The 15,935-nt window shown below is 33.3% G+C and overlaps 1 protein-coding gene across 3 annotated transcripts in view; it reads left to right on the forward strand.

Moving 5' to 3' along the window:
- LOC126741972 (transcription factor RFX3) overlaps window positions 1-15,935 on the forward strand; it is a 64,574-nt gene that overhangs the window by 15,070 nt on the left and 33,569 nt on the right. For all 3 annotated transcript variants that reach the window (XM_050448468.1, XM_050448469.1, XM_050448470.1), the window contains exons 2-3: window positions 3,069-3,229; window positions 3,766-3,922. In XM_050448468.1, the coding sequence (XP_050304425.1) occupies window positions 3,101-3,229; window positions 3,766-3,922 (286 nt within the window). In that variant the 5' untranslated portion in view covers window positions 3,069-3,100. The remainder of the gene's footprint in view (window positions 1-3,068; window positions 3,230-3,765; window positions 3,923-15,935) is intronic.

Consider the following 15,935-nt stretch of genomic DNA (forward strand, 5'->3'; position numbering starts at 1 on the left):
TCTTGTTCCGCGTACAAGTTAGTCTGAAATTCTATATTAATGATAAGACTAGCAGTAAAAAGTATAAAGCTGAAAATACAATTGGAGTAGTATTCACAAGATTTCTAATAAACTGTGGCAGTCCTGTATCTACTGTAAATATAATTGTTTTAGGAACATTGCTCAATTCTTTTTCCATGAAATATGTAGTTTGAAATCAGCTTTTAGTTTTATCTGTAATTGAACTAAAGGCACTAAATCGTCACTATTGTATCCCGAACCATCATCTTCATCAGTTGTTGCAGAGGATACCAACTCATATTCTGGAGCAACACTCATGATTGCTATCACAACCTTCATCGTTCTCCGAACATAAAGGTATTTTTTGGCTCCAGTGAAGTAAAATAATTATAATATCGCTTTATTGTTATCTAACATAAATATGTTATTAATAAAGCTAAAGAATTAAAAATATAAACCTACAAAGTACAGAGTATACAAGTAAAAACTAAAAAAGAAATGGGTGCTCAAAATATAAAATAATGGAAAGAGGTACAGAAACATGATCCATAAAACATACGTATATAAATTAAAGGGCATTGAAAAAGATTGCTAAAAAATTGTTGTACCATCACTCATCATTAAAAAATTCTTCAACAGAGTAATAGGTCTTAGCAGCCAGAGATCTCTTTAACTGTCTTTTAAAAATTCTAGGTGAAATTAAGTTTTTAATAAAGAAGTGGAGATGATTAAAAATAGAATAGTCATAAAAAAAATGTCAAAGATGAAGTACGTCGAGAAGGGGTAAAATCATCTGATTCCTGCTTTGATACTGGGTATTCCTGACCATAAACGTTTCAGGAATTTACTGACATTAGTGACTTAATATTTTATCCAAAAACGATACCAGATGGGATTCAAATTGTGGACCTCCTGACAGAGTATTGCTGTCATGTTTAATCTGGATAAGACCGCATTTAAAAGATACCAATTTGGTTTTTGTTGGATTCAGTCTAAGTAAATTAGAATCGAACTACCTTTTTACCATCTTAAGATCTTTCAAGATTACCTTACGGCGAGAATTCAGAGCCTGCTACAATATTGTGCAAGAAGAAATTAATAAGCTAAACAATTAGTTACTTTTTATGATACCTCTGGATTTTGGTAGAATTTGGAGGTATAATATCACCATTCATATTTTGAGTGTTGATCAGGATTGACAAAAGATGCAATTTTTGTAAAATTCTGGATTTGATTTTTCTCAAAAAGTGTAAGTCGCAGAAAAAAATGTTCAGAACAAAAATTGTAAAGCGTAAAATTATGTATCTTATTGATACTTTAGTCCTAGTATGTAGCTCCCTAATGCGCTATAGGATATCACGGAAATTGAACTTGCTATGTTGTTAGATTAGGCAGTATAGACTATGGTAATATAAAATTATTTCAAACAGTTATGTTATATCGTGTACTTGTACTTAAAACATACTTGAAACTGGATTTTCTGTCGAGTGAAGACTGGCAAACAATATAAAGTCATTAAGAATCAAACCACTTGAGGCGCTGAAAACAGTTTTGTAGCATCGTAAAACGAAAATTATTGTATTATAATAATCGCCCAATTTATTATTATATTCGTTGTTCAGATATCGCCGCCATTGTTGAAAAGAATTTATACAAGCATAAAGATCTTCAATAAAAACACCTTTTTTGTCGCTTTGGTGAAAAAAACCTCCCATTTTTTTCTTTCCCTTGAAAATTAAGATACCGGTTGTGTAATGTACTAAAGGATTTCCTAAGATTACTATACTGTTGTAAAAACTGGGGCTCTTTTTGGTTGTAAAGACATTGTATAGTGGTTTATAGCCACGTTATAAGATTTTTACGTTTCTGTAAGATATGCTGTACAGGGTGTCCCAAATTCGAGGGTGACCATTGGAATCTCGGAAACCGTAAGAGTTACAGGGTCGGTTAAATGGAGGCAAAGTTGCGCAATTTGGAGCTTAATAAAATGACGTTTAAAAAATTTTAAAACTCCGGAGTTATCCGAAGAAAATTAAAAATTATCAAAATCATTTTTACCTTATACCGACTTTATTTAAAGAGAAATCGGAAAACTAAAAACAGTTTTTCATTGCCACTTTTTATGCTCTATAACATGACCAAAAAAAATAATCCGACGTTTCGTTTTTTTTTTCGATCATCATCAACTTTATTTTTTCTTATGACCGCCATATTGGATTTTCTCATTTTTAAGAAGTATTTTTAATTGCCTTTAAAATGAGGTATCGCACTTGCATATCCGATTACTCCTAGTACTTCCCATAAGAACTCCATGAGTGCAAGAGAAAAAGGTATATCAATGGGATTTCCAAATAAATTAATTTTATAGAAACTGAAGCTATAAAGTACCTACTCTGTATTTGATATAGTTTTTTTTTAAACCAATTCAATGAAAATGTATCAATTGAATACAGGTAAGTCGGTAGAAGGTAAAAACGATTTTGATAAATTTCGTTTTTTTTTGGATATCTTCGAAAGCATCCGGCATTTTAAAATTTTTTAAACGTCATTTTATTAAGCTCCAAATTGCGCAATTTTGTCTCCATTTAACCGACCCGGTAACTTACGATTTCCGAGATCACAATGGTGGTCACCCTCGAATTTGGGACACCCTGTATAATTGTTCTAACAAATTTTATAAAACTAGTTTTCCTAGTTGGATTGCTAAAGTAACTGTATTATATACATAAAAAAATAGTTTGAACTGTAACCCAACATACTTAATAGAGTTAAAGTGTGCATACTTAAAAACTAACTCTGCGTACACCAACTATAAGGTATTTATTAATTTAATAACTGCCCGTGAAAATCCGTTAATTTTCCACTAAACAAAACTCATCTTTTCAAAAACATTTTCAGCGACATACCTTTCGACCAAATATTTGGCCCTTTTGACATGATGTCGGGGGGAGGGCGGCCTATTCATTACTCGAAAACCGGTTTATTTTTTTCCTACTTAAGGGGGAGGGGGAGGAGGGAGACGGGAAAGTTTCACAGGAAACTCCATTTATCCGATTGGTCGTTTTCAGAGGGCGAAGGGATCATTCGGGAGGAAGCTGCCATGGCGACTGCAGCACGATTTGCAGCTGGGGGCGACAGTAGCCCGCCCACGCCCGCTCCTGCGACCACGCCCCCTACTCAGCCTCCCCAGCCGACTCAGCTTATCGTCCTGCCGGCCAGTTTACATCAGGTAATTTCATCTCTTGGATATTGTTTGATTGATACTAAGTATATAAACATTTTTCTCAGTTTTACTTGCTCAGTATGTTAATGTATTCATTAGTTTATTGACAAGTCAGTATAATCTGTGTGCTCTTTAAATTTGGATTTTTACAGGATATTATTGTGTCGAGTAGATAGGCGAGTAAGTTTAAGCCTAATACGTCCATAACATTGTTTTATCTCAGTGGCACGAAATTCTCTCTCTTTGCCCGATTTTTTAAAAAAATTATTCTATTTATTTCGTGAAATATCCTGGACAATAATACCAAGAATCCTAAGCATCTGTTTGACCACTTTTTGGCCTCATTATCTTTCTTAATTCTATTTTATTATCACTGCGTTCCATCAATGTTTTCTCATCTCAATATTTAGCATCTACTAATCACTATCTTAGACATTATCACTCATCTTCTATTTCTCTCTCTGCTCCTCTCTTCTACATCTTTGGTGCATTTTTACTTCTTCTGGATACGGACTTTATTATGTAAGAACGTTCGGTTTCAGAGTGCGACCGCAGGAACGTTGGTAAACGGAGTGCCAGTGATCGCCCTAGAACAGACTGGAGAATCCAGCAACGAAAGCACAGGGGCTGGAGACCAGGATACTGAACCCCAGGAGGATCCCATCGCCACCACACCGCCGCATTTTATAACAGTAACTGGTAAGTGCCCTGGATGTTATTGCAATTCAATGGTTTCAGTTTAGATTTTCATTGGAATTTTTCATTTCTCCCACTGGCTATTGATCTCTTGTTGATAATTCACTTTATAGGGATATGTGCATGAAATGACAATTTTTTCTTTTAAAGCGGATTTCTTGTATGCTTTTAAACAAAATATTAAGTTTTGGTTATCTGCTTAGAACACTGAATGCCTAGAATAAGCCTAGCTGCAAACCATAGGCGAGGTTTTTGAGTTCACCGTCTCTCAGACAATGATGTCAAATGAATTTTCCACATTTTTATACAATATATATTTTTACTTAATCCACTGAATGTTTTTTTAATGTGCTGTATCTTGTAACAGCTAAAAATTGTATGCGCGAGGTTTCCAAGGTCACAATCTCTCAGATAATGATGTCAAATGAATTTTTCATATTTTCATACAATATATATTTTTCTTAATCTACTGAGTGTTTTTTTAATGTGCTGTATCTTGTAACAGCTAAAAAAATTATTCTTTAAAATTTTCTTTTATTTGCTAACTAATAATATATCCTTTGAGACTAATCAACAAATTTGTTAATAAGTTAATGAAAAAAAAAGCAACTTGGCACCTAGAATAACCTATATGTTTACAATGCAAGTATCCGATGTTGCCACTTTGTGATATTTTTGCATATGTGTGAAGCTAGGGTCCGATCGAAAGTCTGCAACCATTATCTACCACACAGCATAAGTCAAACGAGATATACTGTTAGTAATCTATTTATAGTCCGCGCCCGCTGTTATTTAATGGATATAATGCCCGTATCTCCTATAATTACCAAATAATTTTAATAATTTTTTTGTCCAGTTAATAACAGTCAATAACTTAATCGATTTATGGTGGTTACAGACCTCTACAGACTAAGGCTTTTTTGTTAAAGTAGATCCTAATCGGATTTGGGATGCTTGCAAACGTCTACAAACGAAAGTTTTTTGGTAAAAAATTATTGAATTGTTAGATGTTCAAAAATATAAACGGCTATAACATGTGTAGAGGTTTGCAACCATCTTAAATTCGCATAGATATTTAATATATATTATTGAAAAAAGTTTAATTCAAATCCTTAGGCTGTCTATTCTTATTTCTTTAAAATTTGACTTTTTAATTAATTTTCACAAAAAAGACTTAGTTTGTAGAGATTTGTAACCACCATAAATCGATTTAGTTATTCACTCTTAATATCTAAACTAAAAAATTATTAAAATTCCTTAGGAATTCCAGGAGATAATGCCTGTATCCATTAAATCATAGGGAGCGCGGACTATAAATAGTTGGCAACTCTGTTGCTGGATATCGACCGGACACTAGCTTTATTTTTGCACACATTATTTTTCCGGTGTTAACTTATTCGAATAAGCAAAAAATTTGCCAGATTAAAATAATATACTTAACACACGTTTTTCTTAATATTTTCCTGCAATAAATGAAGGGAAAAAGCTTAATTTTGGTATCCAACTCTCAATAGATCCTTCATATATATATGGACATTTATAAGGATGACACCCATCTCGCCTGTGAAAGGAACGATTTGAATTTCCTTTTTCCCAATATATGTGACCCATTTCAAACTTCTTTATCATTTTTCCGCAAAAAGGAAGTTTTTAATTTTATAATTAATTTAAAAAATCCACTGAAATCACTAAAAATATCCTACTAATACTATATGACATATGAGTACACCATCTAAACGTAAACAACGAGCGCAGTTGCCAAATAACTCTATCGAGAGAATATTTACGAGCGAAATATACAGCGTTGCCATTTTAGGACGAAAATTTGGCAAATTAAAGAATCCAAATTAAAAAGTTCATTTAAAGAATTTCATTTTTTCTTTTTATAACAAAGAATGCAATTCAGTTTCTGCTATTTTTGATTATTAACTGTCAATGGTTTATGAATGCTTCTAAGTCAAACATTTTATGAAACCATATGTCTTAAATTGAGAGTCTACAGAGCCTTAGGGATATAAACATTAAATTTTTATGTTCCTTTCCTGATTTTGGTTCAATCAAGAAAACAGAAGTATTTTTTCAGGAAAAATGGAAATAATAATAAATATAAATAAATAAATCATTTTATTGTTCCAATTCATTATGACAATTTTGCAAATACAAAACAAATATATAAATGAAACAAATGGCCTTGATAGTCAGCTTCTCTCCAAAAGGAGAGGCTGTTAAAGCCGTAGCAAAATTCTAAGCCGTACTTACATTTAGTTACCTAACCTAAGCCTAATAAAACCCAATACATTAATGAAGTCAGATGACTCGGTCCATTATGTTAAGCGGTACAGAGATAGTACATGGGAAAACTATTAAGCTCTGATCAGAAAAAAATAAAAGAAAATTGTATGTATATAATATCTTATTTTCTCTGAAATGTATATAAACGCCCATAAAAACTCATTCACTGAGAAGCCGCTGTCTGATCCTTCTTTTGAAACAGGATAAAGATGTGTTAAAATGAGTCACAAATGACACCGACTTTCTGGAATATATAAAAAATGCTCCCTAAAAGGCCTAATAATTGCTCTATTTGCTTAAAACAAACAGGAAACAGTTCTCGGTTTCCTGGAAAAAATGTCTGTTATGATGATAAAGGGTGTTATATGCCACATTTATACACATTTGAATTTTATTTCTGACGTTTTATGACGCAAGGTAATTTAATACACTGACAGAATTGTACCAAGCTTCAGAACACATGCTTATTTTTGTTATAATTACTTACTCAAATTATTATATTTTGAACCATTGTAAAAAATGTGCAAAACCTATTAATGATGACCAGATTGAAAAAGCTCCTAGTCGCCGTGTATTTTTTCACCTAGAGGAAAAATGTTCGGATCTGTGTGCCAGTGAACAGAGAGCCATAGTTGTTCAGGAACGCATCATACTGTTTTTTTGCGAGTTTTTCTTAAAAAAAAATACCTGTAATGACCTAAAAAAATCACTGTAGTCCTTGAAGGACGAAATTGATGCAATTAAGCAACAACAATCACCACAAGTGGCATGGAATTAAAAATGCATGAAGTTGAAAACCGAGCTGAACGGGCCAATAATTTGATGGTATGAACTATTCCGGAACCAAGAAGTACTGATATAAAGCAGAAAATAATTGAAAACAATACCGAACAATTCTCGTGAACAAAAAAAGAGTCTGCTATGACTATTAAATTTGATAGAGGGATTCCTACTATTGCCAAAAAAACTCAACACAGTAAAATTCATTTTCAGTCGTGCGTACCAGGTTAAACCAACTTCGTAGCGCAATATTACAATGCGATTCATCATATTCATATTGAACAGCATTGATGAAAATCATAAACTATTAATCCAACAAGCAGCTGATACTCTTCTGACGAATAAATTACCTGTGATATATCTTATAATAGCAGTATAAATCAGTTAGATTTATAATTCAACTTCTTGACTTTAGAAATGCAAGTTTTGTAGGCTTAAATACTCAGTTGACTGGAGCGAAATCTTTAACGAAATAAATATTAACAGTTCAGTTAACAATTTCTATGAAGTGATTTCACAGTCATGCTATATCCATTTTGTACCTAAAAAAATATATAAACCCTCGAGTTTCCCTCGTTGGTGCACCACCAACTGCTGATTATGCTTTTTTCTCTAACCTTCGGTTGCAGTGCAAGCTAATAACCTAATTTTATATTTCCTCCATGGAAGAAGTTTTGAAACCATGTAAACTCTTTGAACAAAAATAATGGTATCCCACCAAATGTTAGGCATTTTAATGATTAACTTGAAACAAGCTACGATATAGCCAACTTATTTGGGAGCCACTCCACATGTGGATATATTTCTGATAAAATTGACTGTAATAATTTCAACCTACCTATAAAAAACACAGTTAACAGATACAGAAACAGATATTCCATTTATTTAATTCCAACTTTCATGATACATGGCGGGACAGCTACATAACTCCTGTATATAAGAGTGGTGACAGAGATAATATAAAAAATTATAGACCGGTGGTTATGTTGTATGTAATTTCTAAGCGCTTTGAGCTAATATTAAATGAATAGTTAACTTTTCATAGACGAACAGCATGAATTCAGGCAGGGTAAATCTACTTCTACAAATCTTGTTTTGTGACTATATTGACAAGGCCTTTCGAGAATGGTTACCAAGTTGACTCAATATATACCGATTTCTCGAAAGCCTTCGACATTGTTGTTCATGCATTACTTATTTTTAAGTTAAAGTGTTACAGTTTTCCTGACATGGTTTCTTTCATGGCTAAGTAGTTACTTTAGTAAAAGGGTTCAGTTTGTTTATACCAGAGGTTCACTATCAATCAATCAATCCATCAAATCAAAATATGCTTTATTGTCATAAGAGATAATCTTGTCGACAAAGCTGTATGGGAAGAATGGCATTACCATACATAGGTACAAACAAAAAAGAAAACACATACAATACACAAATCATACATAAGTATAAAATAGCAACTAAAATAATGCTCAAAAAAGAAAATCTATTACAGCAAAACTTAAGTACTACATACACATTTCTGACAGGGCACAGACAAATATTCGTCAGAAAATATAAAATATATGTCATATATTAAAATCTATCTAAAAAGAAGTCATTTACTTCATAGTAGCCTCTTGCAACCAACAATTTTTTAACCCTTTTCCTAAAGACTCTATTACTTTGCACTGCCTTAATATCCGCTGGAAGATGATTAAACATTTTTTTACCACCAAATACAAATGACCTTTTTATTAGTGAGTTTGAGGGTACAAGCAAAATCACATCATTAGCCCTTCTGCTGCTATAATGGTGCCTATCTCCAACATTGAGATCTCTGTACTTTTTGTGAATTAAGCACACCGTTTCCAGTATAAATAAAGAAGGCAACGTAAGGATTTTGTGACTAATAAAAAGTTCTCTAAATGAATCTCTTATACCTACTTTGCAAATATATCTGATAGCCCTCTTTTTCAAGATAAAAACACTCATAAATAATTGATTGGTACACGCACCCCAAAAACACAAACCATACCTCAGATGTGACTCAGTCAGTGCAAAATAGGCATTCCTGGCCATACCAAACTCTACTTCTCTTGTTATGATTTTAAGTACATAACAATTAGACGCCAACTTGTTGCACAATAATCTGATATGACTTTCAAACTTCAATTTGCTGTCAAGACTTATTCCCAAGAACTTATTCACATTTAAATTATTTAAATCAATGTTTCCGAGGCAAACTCTGCTCAAACTGCATTTAAAGTTCATGACAATTGTCTTAAGAACATTTAAAGTTAGCTTGTTGCCTAAATCTCTATTTACTGTATTATTTAGGTTTTCAACACTAACATCATGCCAAAGTACTGTTGCATCGATAATATAACATAATATAACAAATCGATAATATTTTTAATAAAGCTCTTCAAAATCACGAAATTTAATTTTCCTATTCCTGCATTTAGGGTTTTGTATTTTACTCTTGTCCTTCGTATTTTACCCTATTATGTAAGTAATGATTTTATTAATTATCACGATTTAAAGTTCACTAAATTTAAGAAGGTTGTTTATTTAAGTAAATATATTAAGAATCAAAGATAATTTTCTTTTCTTTAAATATGATGTACTTACTTATCTACTTACTAGAAATTTAATACTTTCAGTTACCTACTATAGATTAATCTAGTTATAAAAATACAAAATAAATAAGTTGCAAGTTGCAACAAAAACACAATTAAATGTTTAAAAACAATCACAAAATAGATCTTACTCACGCGTTACCCTTTTCCTAGTAATTATTGTGACGTCTAATTTCCATACAGGTTTCCAAAACAGCAAGAATCGGCGCTAACCATAAACCATGCTCTTATCTGCGGCCGCTGTGACTCACTACTGCACTGGTACAAATTTTCAACCCCTTAAATTTGTAGGTTAAACAAAAAAACAATTTTCCAGACCCAGTGATTCGCCTTCTGGTATCCGGCTCGAAGGACCATGATTAATACCGGGGTGGTATTATATGTATTATACTTCACTTCAAACCTCTTCTTCTTAAAAAGAAGGAAAACACAATAACACTCCAAATTTTTCTAAGTTTGTAAAATTATGGAGTGAAGTGACAGGTCTAAAATGTAAAATGCGAATAAAATTAAAAAAAGCTTATTTTAATGTAATCACGTCTCTAAACGGCGGCGGCGTCAGTATTGGTACAAAGAAGATGCTTAATAAACAAAAACGCACGTGTTGGTAGATTAGCATTTTTAAACAGTCCATTATTTATAAAAGTTTCAAGAACACATTTTGTTTATAATATAAAAAAAAGCAAAGCCGCAAACAAAGATAATGAAAATGCTGATAGTTCTAATCGATTATACAAACTTGGACCCCTTTTGGACAAGCTGAAAGGGAATTTTCAAAAGTTCTATATTCCCAAAGAGCAAATATGCGTTGACGAAACGCTTGTCCCTTTTCGTGGAAGGCTGGCTTTCATGCCTTATAGTTTCTGCCATAAACAATTCTTTACATAATGGCATTTTTCCTTCATGTTTAAAAGAGGCAGTGGTTATTCCTCTTCATAAGGGTGGAGATTTGGATCAGCCTTGTAATTTCCGTCCCATTTCAATTTGGTCTACCCTCTCTAAGATAATTGAAAAACTTGCAAAAAGCAGAATTTTGTCCTTTTTATATCATAATGGCATTTTGTCTGCAAATCAGTTTGGATTTCAAGCCGGTAAAGGGACTCATGATGCTGTTTTTAGCTTTTTGGAGAGCGTCTATGTGTTCTTGAATTTTGGAGAGTCATCGGCGGCAGTGTTTTGTGATCTATCCAAAGCATTTGACTGTGTGGATCATGGAATACTGTTATCTAAGCTCGATAAATATGGTTTTAGAGGCGTAGCGTTGCGATGGCTTGAGTCCTATCTATCAAATCGTACTCAGAAGGTTACAGTGTCTGGGCGTTTGTCTGCTTCTAGATCCCTAAAATGCGGCGTTCCCCAGGGTTCAGTGTTGGGACCACTGTTATTTTTACTGTATGTGGATGACTTGAGTCCATTGAAACTGCAGGGCAAGATGGTTCAGTTTGCTGATGATACCACCATACTATGGAGCCATAAAAATTCTGATTATATTAAGACTTGTATCCTTGAAGACCTTGTGTGCTTTCATCAGGCTCGTGTTTAATGTAAGAAAGACGTTTATTATGGGGTTTAAGTGCGATGTTCAGGGTCTGATGTTTGACGAAAATTCCCTCTTGCAGAATAAAGAGTGCTGCAAGTTCCTAGGAATTCCCATTGATGGTCGCCTTCGGTTTGAAGATCATATTTTACATTTAGCTGGGAAATTATCTTTTGGATGTTTTGCAGTAAGAATGGCAAAACAAGAGCTGGGAGGGGTGGTTGCACGTTCAGTGTACTTTTCCCTTATTGAATCTCATATTCCGTATGGCTTGTCTTTTTGGGGTTTAACCAATAAGGGGCTACTTAACATTATCTTTGTTATTCAAAAAAAAGCAGTTAGATACCTGTGTTCTGCTAAGTTAAGAGATTCTTGCAAACCCCTCTTCATTTCTGAAAAAAACTCTTTTTTCACTCTTTATCTTAGAAACAGCTGTTCTTATTCACAAAATTCCCAAACTACCCTCTGACACTGGCCATTTGACTCGTCGTGTAAATGATGTTTCCCTACCTATTCCTACGTCTTCCCTTACCAAAAACTCATTAATTTACATAAGTAAAAAAATTTACAAACATATTCCTCTATGTGTTAGACATATATCGGATATTAAGAAATTTAAAAGAGAATTAAAGTCGCTTTTATTAGCTCAGGCATATTATAACCTGGATGACTTTTTTAATGATAGGTTTTAACCTTGGACATGTTGGAAAGTTTTCTTTTTTTCCTCTTTTCTTCTCTAGTTTTGTCAACAAGTTTACCTTTATTTAGTAATTGATTTTTTTATTTTTTGTTCAGAAAGTTTTGTCTTCTTGTGTTTAATTTTGTTCATTGTTTTGTCAATTTTTGAAATTGTATTTTTGTTTTGTTTTTTTAGCTTGTAGGATGCTTGTACACAAGATTATTCTTACGTAATATAGCACATTTTCTTTCTTTCTTTCTTTCATGCAGTACATCAAGAATAAACGGCATAGGTTCGGCGTGAAGTTATACAAATTATGTCTTGAAGGAGAATATACTTATGATCTGGAAATATATTGTGGCAAGGAAAAAATAGATGGCTCAAGCGTGCCAACTAACGTTGTTATGAACCTTTGCGAACCACTTTTGGACTGTGGGCGGTGCAATTACGTAGATAACTACTACACAAGTATAGAGCTGGCTCACAAGTTACTAGAAAGAAAAACTCATTTAGTAGGTACACTTAAAAATAATCCAAAAGATCTTATAAAAAAAAGCTAAAGAAAGGCGAAGCATATAGTCAAGAGAGTAATACAGGAGTTGTAATTACAAAATGGCAAGACAAACGGGATGTCCTTACTTTATCTACCAAGCACGGCGTAATGCGGATATAGAGAAGCCAGATGTCGTTGCTGACTATAACACATGTAAAACTTTTATCGATTTATCGGACCCAATCAAAGCATATTCCTCAGCTTTGAGAAAGGGTATTAAATGGTACCGAAAAATTGCAGTGGTTGCACGTACATATTGTTTAGGGTAGTAACTGGACAAAAAATGACAATAACAGCATTTAGAGAAGAAGTTGCTACATCCCTTTTACATCTTTCCCAAGAAAACCAAAATGAGCGAAGAGATTCACAAATAAACGCAAATCGAGTGAAACATATTTTGGAAGACGTCGGTACTGCTAACCGGCGAAGATGCTGCTTTTGTTATTCCAAAATATCCCAAGAAAAGGGCAGGTCTGTGGCAGCTAAAAATTCTGCACAAACTAGATGGAAGTGCATTCAGTGCGATAAGTACTACTGCGTCATTTGTTTCACCGAGTGTCATGTCTGTTTAAAAGAATAATTATTTTTATGCTTTTAAAACTGTGTACCTTGTATACCTAATCTTTACTTTGAGCTTCTAAAATGTCTTTAATTTTTCCTAATAAAAATATCTTCAAAAATAAATTTTGTTTTTGTTCGACAAAAATTTAAAAAATCTTGCATTTAACGCCATTGATACAAAAATTTCATGTGCTAATCATTACATTTTATACGCCAGGCCACGCTTTTTAAATTACCATTGATTTATATGGTTACTGAGAATCACCGGCGAGCTACAGGCATAATTACAATAGTTTTCCTGTGAATCACGGCTGATTCACGTGGCATAAACTAATATGCTACCTTTGAGACACACTTGATTCACGTGGCAGTTAACGTGTTAAATTATTTTCTCATATTTTTATTATAATACTTTTCAAACTTACAATACTTCATGCAAAAAGTTAAAAAAGTGAAAATTATAATTTAAAAGAATTAAGGAAACGCTTCCAATACCTCTGAAAAAACAACAACTATCTGGAAGAAACACAAAAGTACTAAAACTGCCTGGAAAAGATCCAAAAAAAAATTACTTTACTTAGTATCTTTCAAGATTTTAAGAAAAATCGTTCAATTGCGTAGAAGAAATAAACGTTACAGTCACTTTCCTGGGTTCAATTCCTAATTTCATTTTAAGGAGAGAATCCGGCTATGGTACAAATACCACAAATTCCCACTGATTCGTCAATATATCAGTCTCCCTCATGAAAATCTTCCCTTTTAACATTATTATAACATCAGGGTTGATATACGCTAATCCGGTTAGAAACTTCATATATACTGTCTAATACTAATGCTCAATGATCAAATTCGACGGTCCGTTAATCTGATACGTGCGACTCGTTCAGGTGAACGACGTGCGTCAGACACGTGCCAAATCAACCGTACGTACTAAGCCTCCCTATTGTTTGGCAAAAAAAAGTGTGTCTTGGGGTACAGATATTGGAATATTCCAGTTTATTTATTTATTAACAGTATCCAACAATTTTACAAAAATAAATACAAAACTTACTAATATTAATACAACTTAAGCTAGATCATACTAAAATATAAATCAGTGTTACAAATTAATTTAAAGAAACATGTTAAGGTCACTAGTCACTAATGAATTTGAGAGAACTCCTAAAACTGTTAAAATAAACGTGCATGTCAAGACTATACTTATCGAAAGAACGTTGCATTCTAGATGTAGAGATGTAGAGAGTTGTGCTGTCCATAAGAACTACTAACAAGATCAAAATGTTAGAATCGTTCAATGTATTCAAAGATCTGTAAAAAATTACACATACAAGGGTTTTTTAAGTCTGGTCAATTTTTGCGCCCAAAAGGTAAGGCTATTTTAAAGATAATCAGAATCAGTCTGGCAAGATATTAATTTAAAAATAAAACATAATACGTCTGAATTATTACGCCTTAATTCAAGTGGGTCCAAAGAGAGAACTGACATGTTGTAATCAGTGTGGCCATTAGGTAATGGAACATTAAGTTGAAAAGAACAGTTTCTTAAGAATTTATTTTCAACTTTCTCAATATTTTCAACATGCGATTTATAAAATGGAGACCATACAGAGCTAGGCATACTCCAAACTAGGACGGAGTAACGAACAATACATAACTTTATAGACAGAGCATGAGAAGTCTTGACTGCATCTAGTTGTAAATCCTAGATTTCTATACACTTTCTGAACTAGCTTTTCAATATGACATAATTTAACATTTTTAACGTATAGTTAAATCATTTTATATATTTTTTCTCAGGTGTTACTCAATTTTGTAAAGGTGCTGTACGGTGAAACTAAACTAATCATTCCTTTTCAAAGTTATTACAGTTAAGTTTATACTGGCAATAAGATTCCGAATCTTTCTGCGTAACGACTTTTAGAATTAATTGCTATTAACCAGTTTTATTTTACAGTCCAAATCTTCTTTAATTTATCAATGTTTGATCAGCTGTAATTCCCCAAAATTCCATGAAGTTTCTCGTAATTCCAAGCGTTCTTGATCGATTCTTGTATTTTATTCCAGACAGTTGGAGACATTTTTTTATTTCTTCTAGGCTATGAGCTGTATTCGCCCTTCTTTTAGGAAATGACACCATTTTTTGTTTCTTTTAGGGGGTAATTTTTCTATCTTTCAGGACGTTGGAGCTAATGCATATTTCTGCCAGAAACAAGTAGTATTTTTCCCCCTTTTTAGGTAGTTGGAACAATTTTCGACTTAAAATGTATTGTTTCTCCCGAAAAGTTGAAGTGAGATCTTTTGTTTCCATGCCATCGCAACTGTCTTCCTGATTCTGTCAGTAGTAGATGATAGTTTCCTGTAAGTGTCTTATTAGTGCCTTTTCCAGGCACTTTGAGGTTATTGGAGAGTCTATTCCAGGAATTTAAGTACCTGGAAGTATCTTCTAAGTACTTCTAATGCTTTTCCAGGTACTTAGGGGTAATCTGAGGGTCTACTCAAAGAACTCGAGTCACTTTTACTGGCTGTAAGTGTCTTCTAGATACTCTTAAACTTCTTCCAAGCAGTTAAAGGTTATTGGAGCGTCTATTGCCGAAATGTTAGTACCTCGAACTATCTAAGTATTGTCAATGCTCTTCCAGGCACTTAAGGGCAATCTGAGAGTGAATTTAAGGAATTTGAGTCACATACTGCCTGTATGTATCTTCTAGGAATTCTTAAGCCTCTTCCAGGCAATCAAAGGTTATTGGACAGTCTATTTGCGTGCCTGGAATTTTCCTATTAACCTATTTTCTAAGTACTTTATTACTAATGCTCTTCCAGGCACTTAATTTAAGCAATTCGAGTCACTTTTCTCGCCTGTAAGTATTTTCTAGATACTCCTCAGCCTCTTTCAGGCATTTAAAGGATATTGGAGAGTGTATTACAGGAGTTTGAGTGCCTGGAAGTATCTTTGAAGTGTTCCTAATGCTCTTTCAGACACTTCAGAGTAATCTAAA

This window comes from Anthonomus grandis, chromosome 11 (genome assembly GCF_022605725.1).
Source record: "Anthonomus grandis grandis chromosome 11, icAntGran1.3, whole genome shotgun sequence".
Lineage (NCBI taxonomy): Eukaryota > Metazoa > Arthropoda > Insecta > Coleoptera > Curculionidae > Anthonomus > Anthonomus grandis.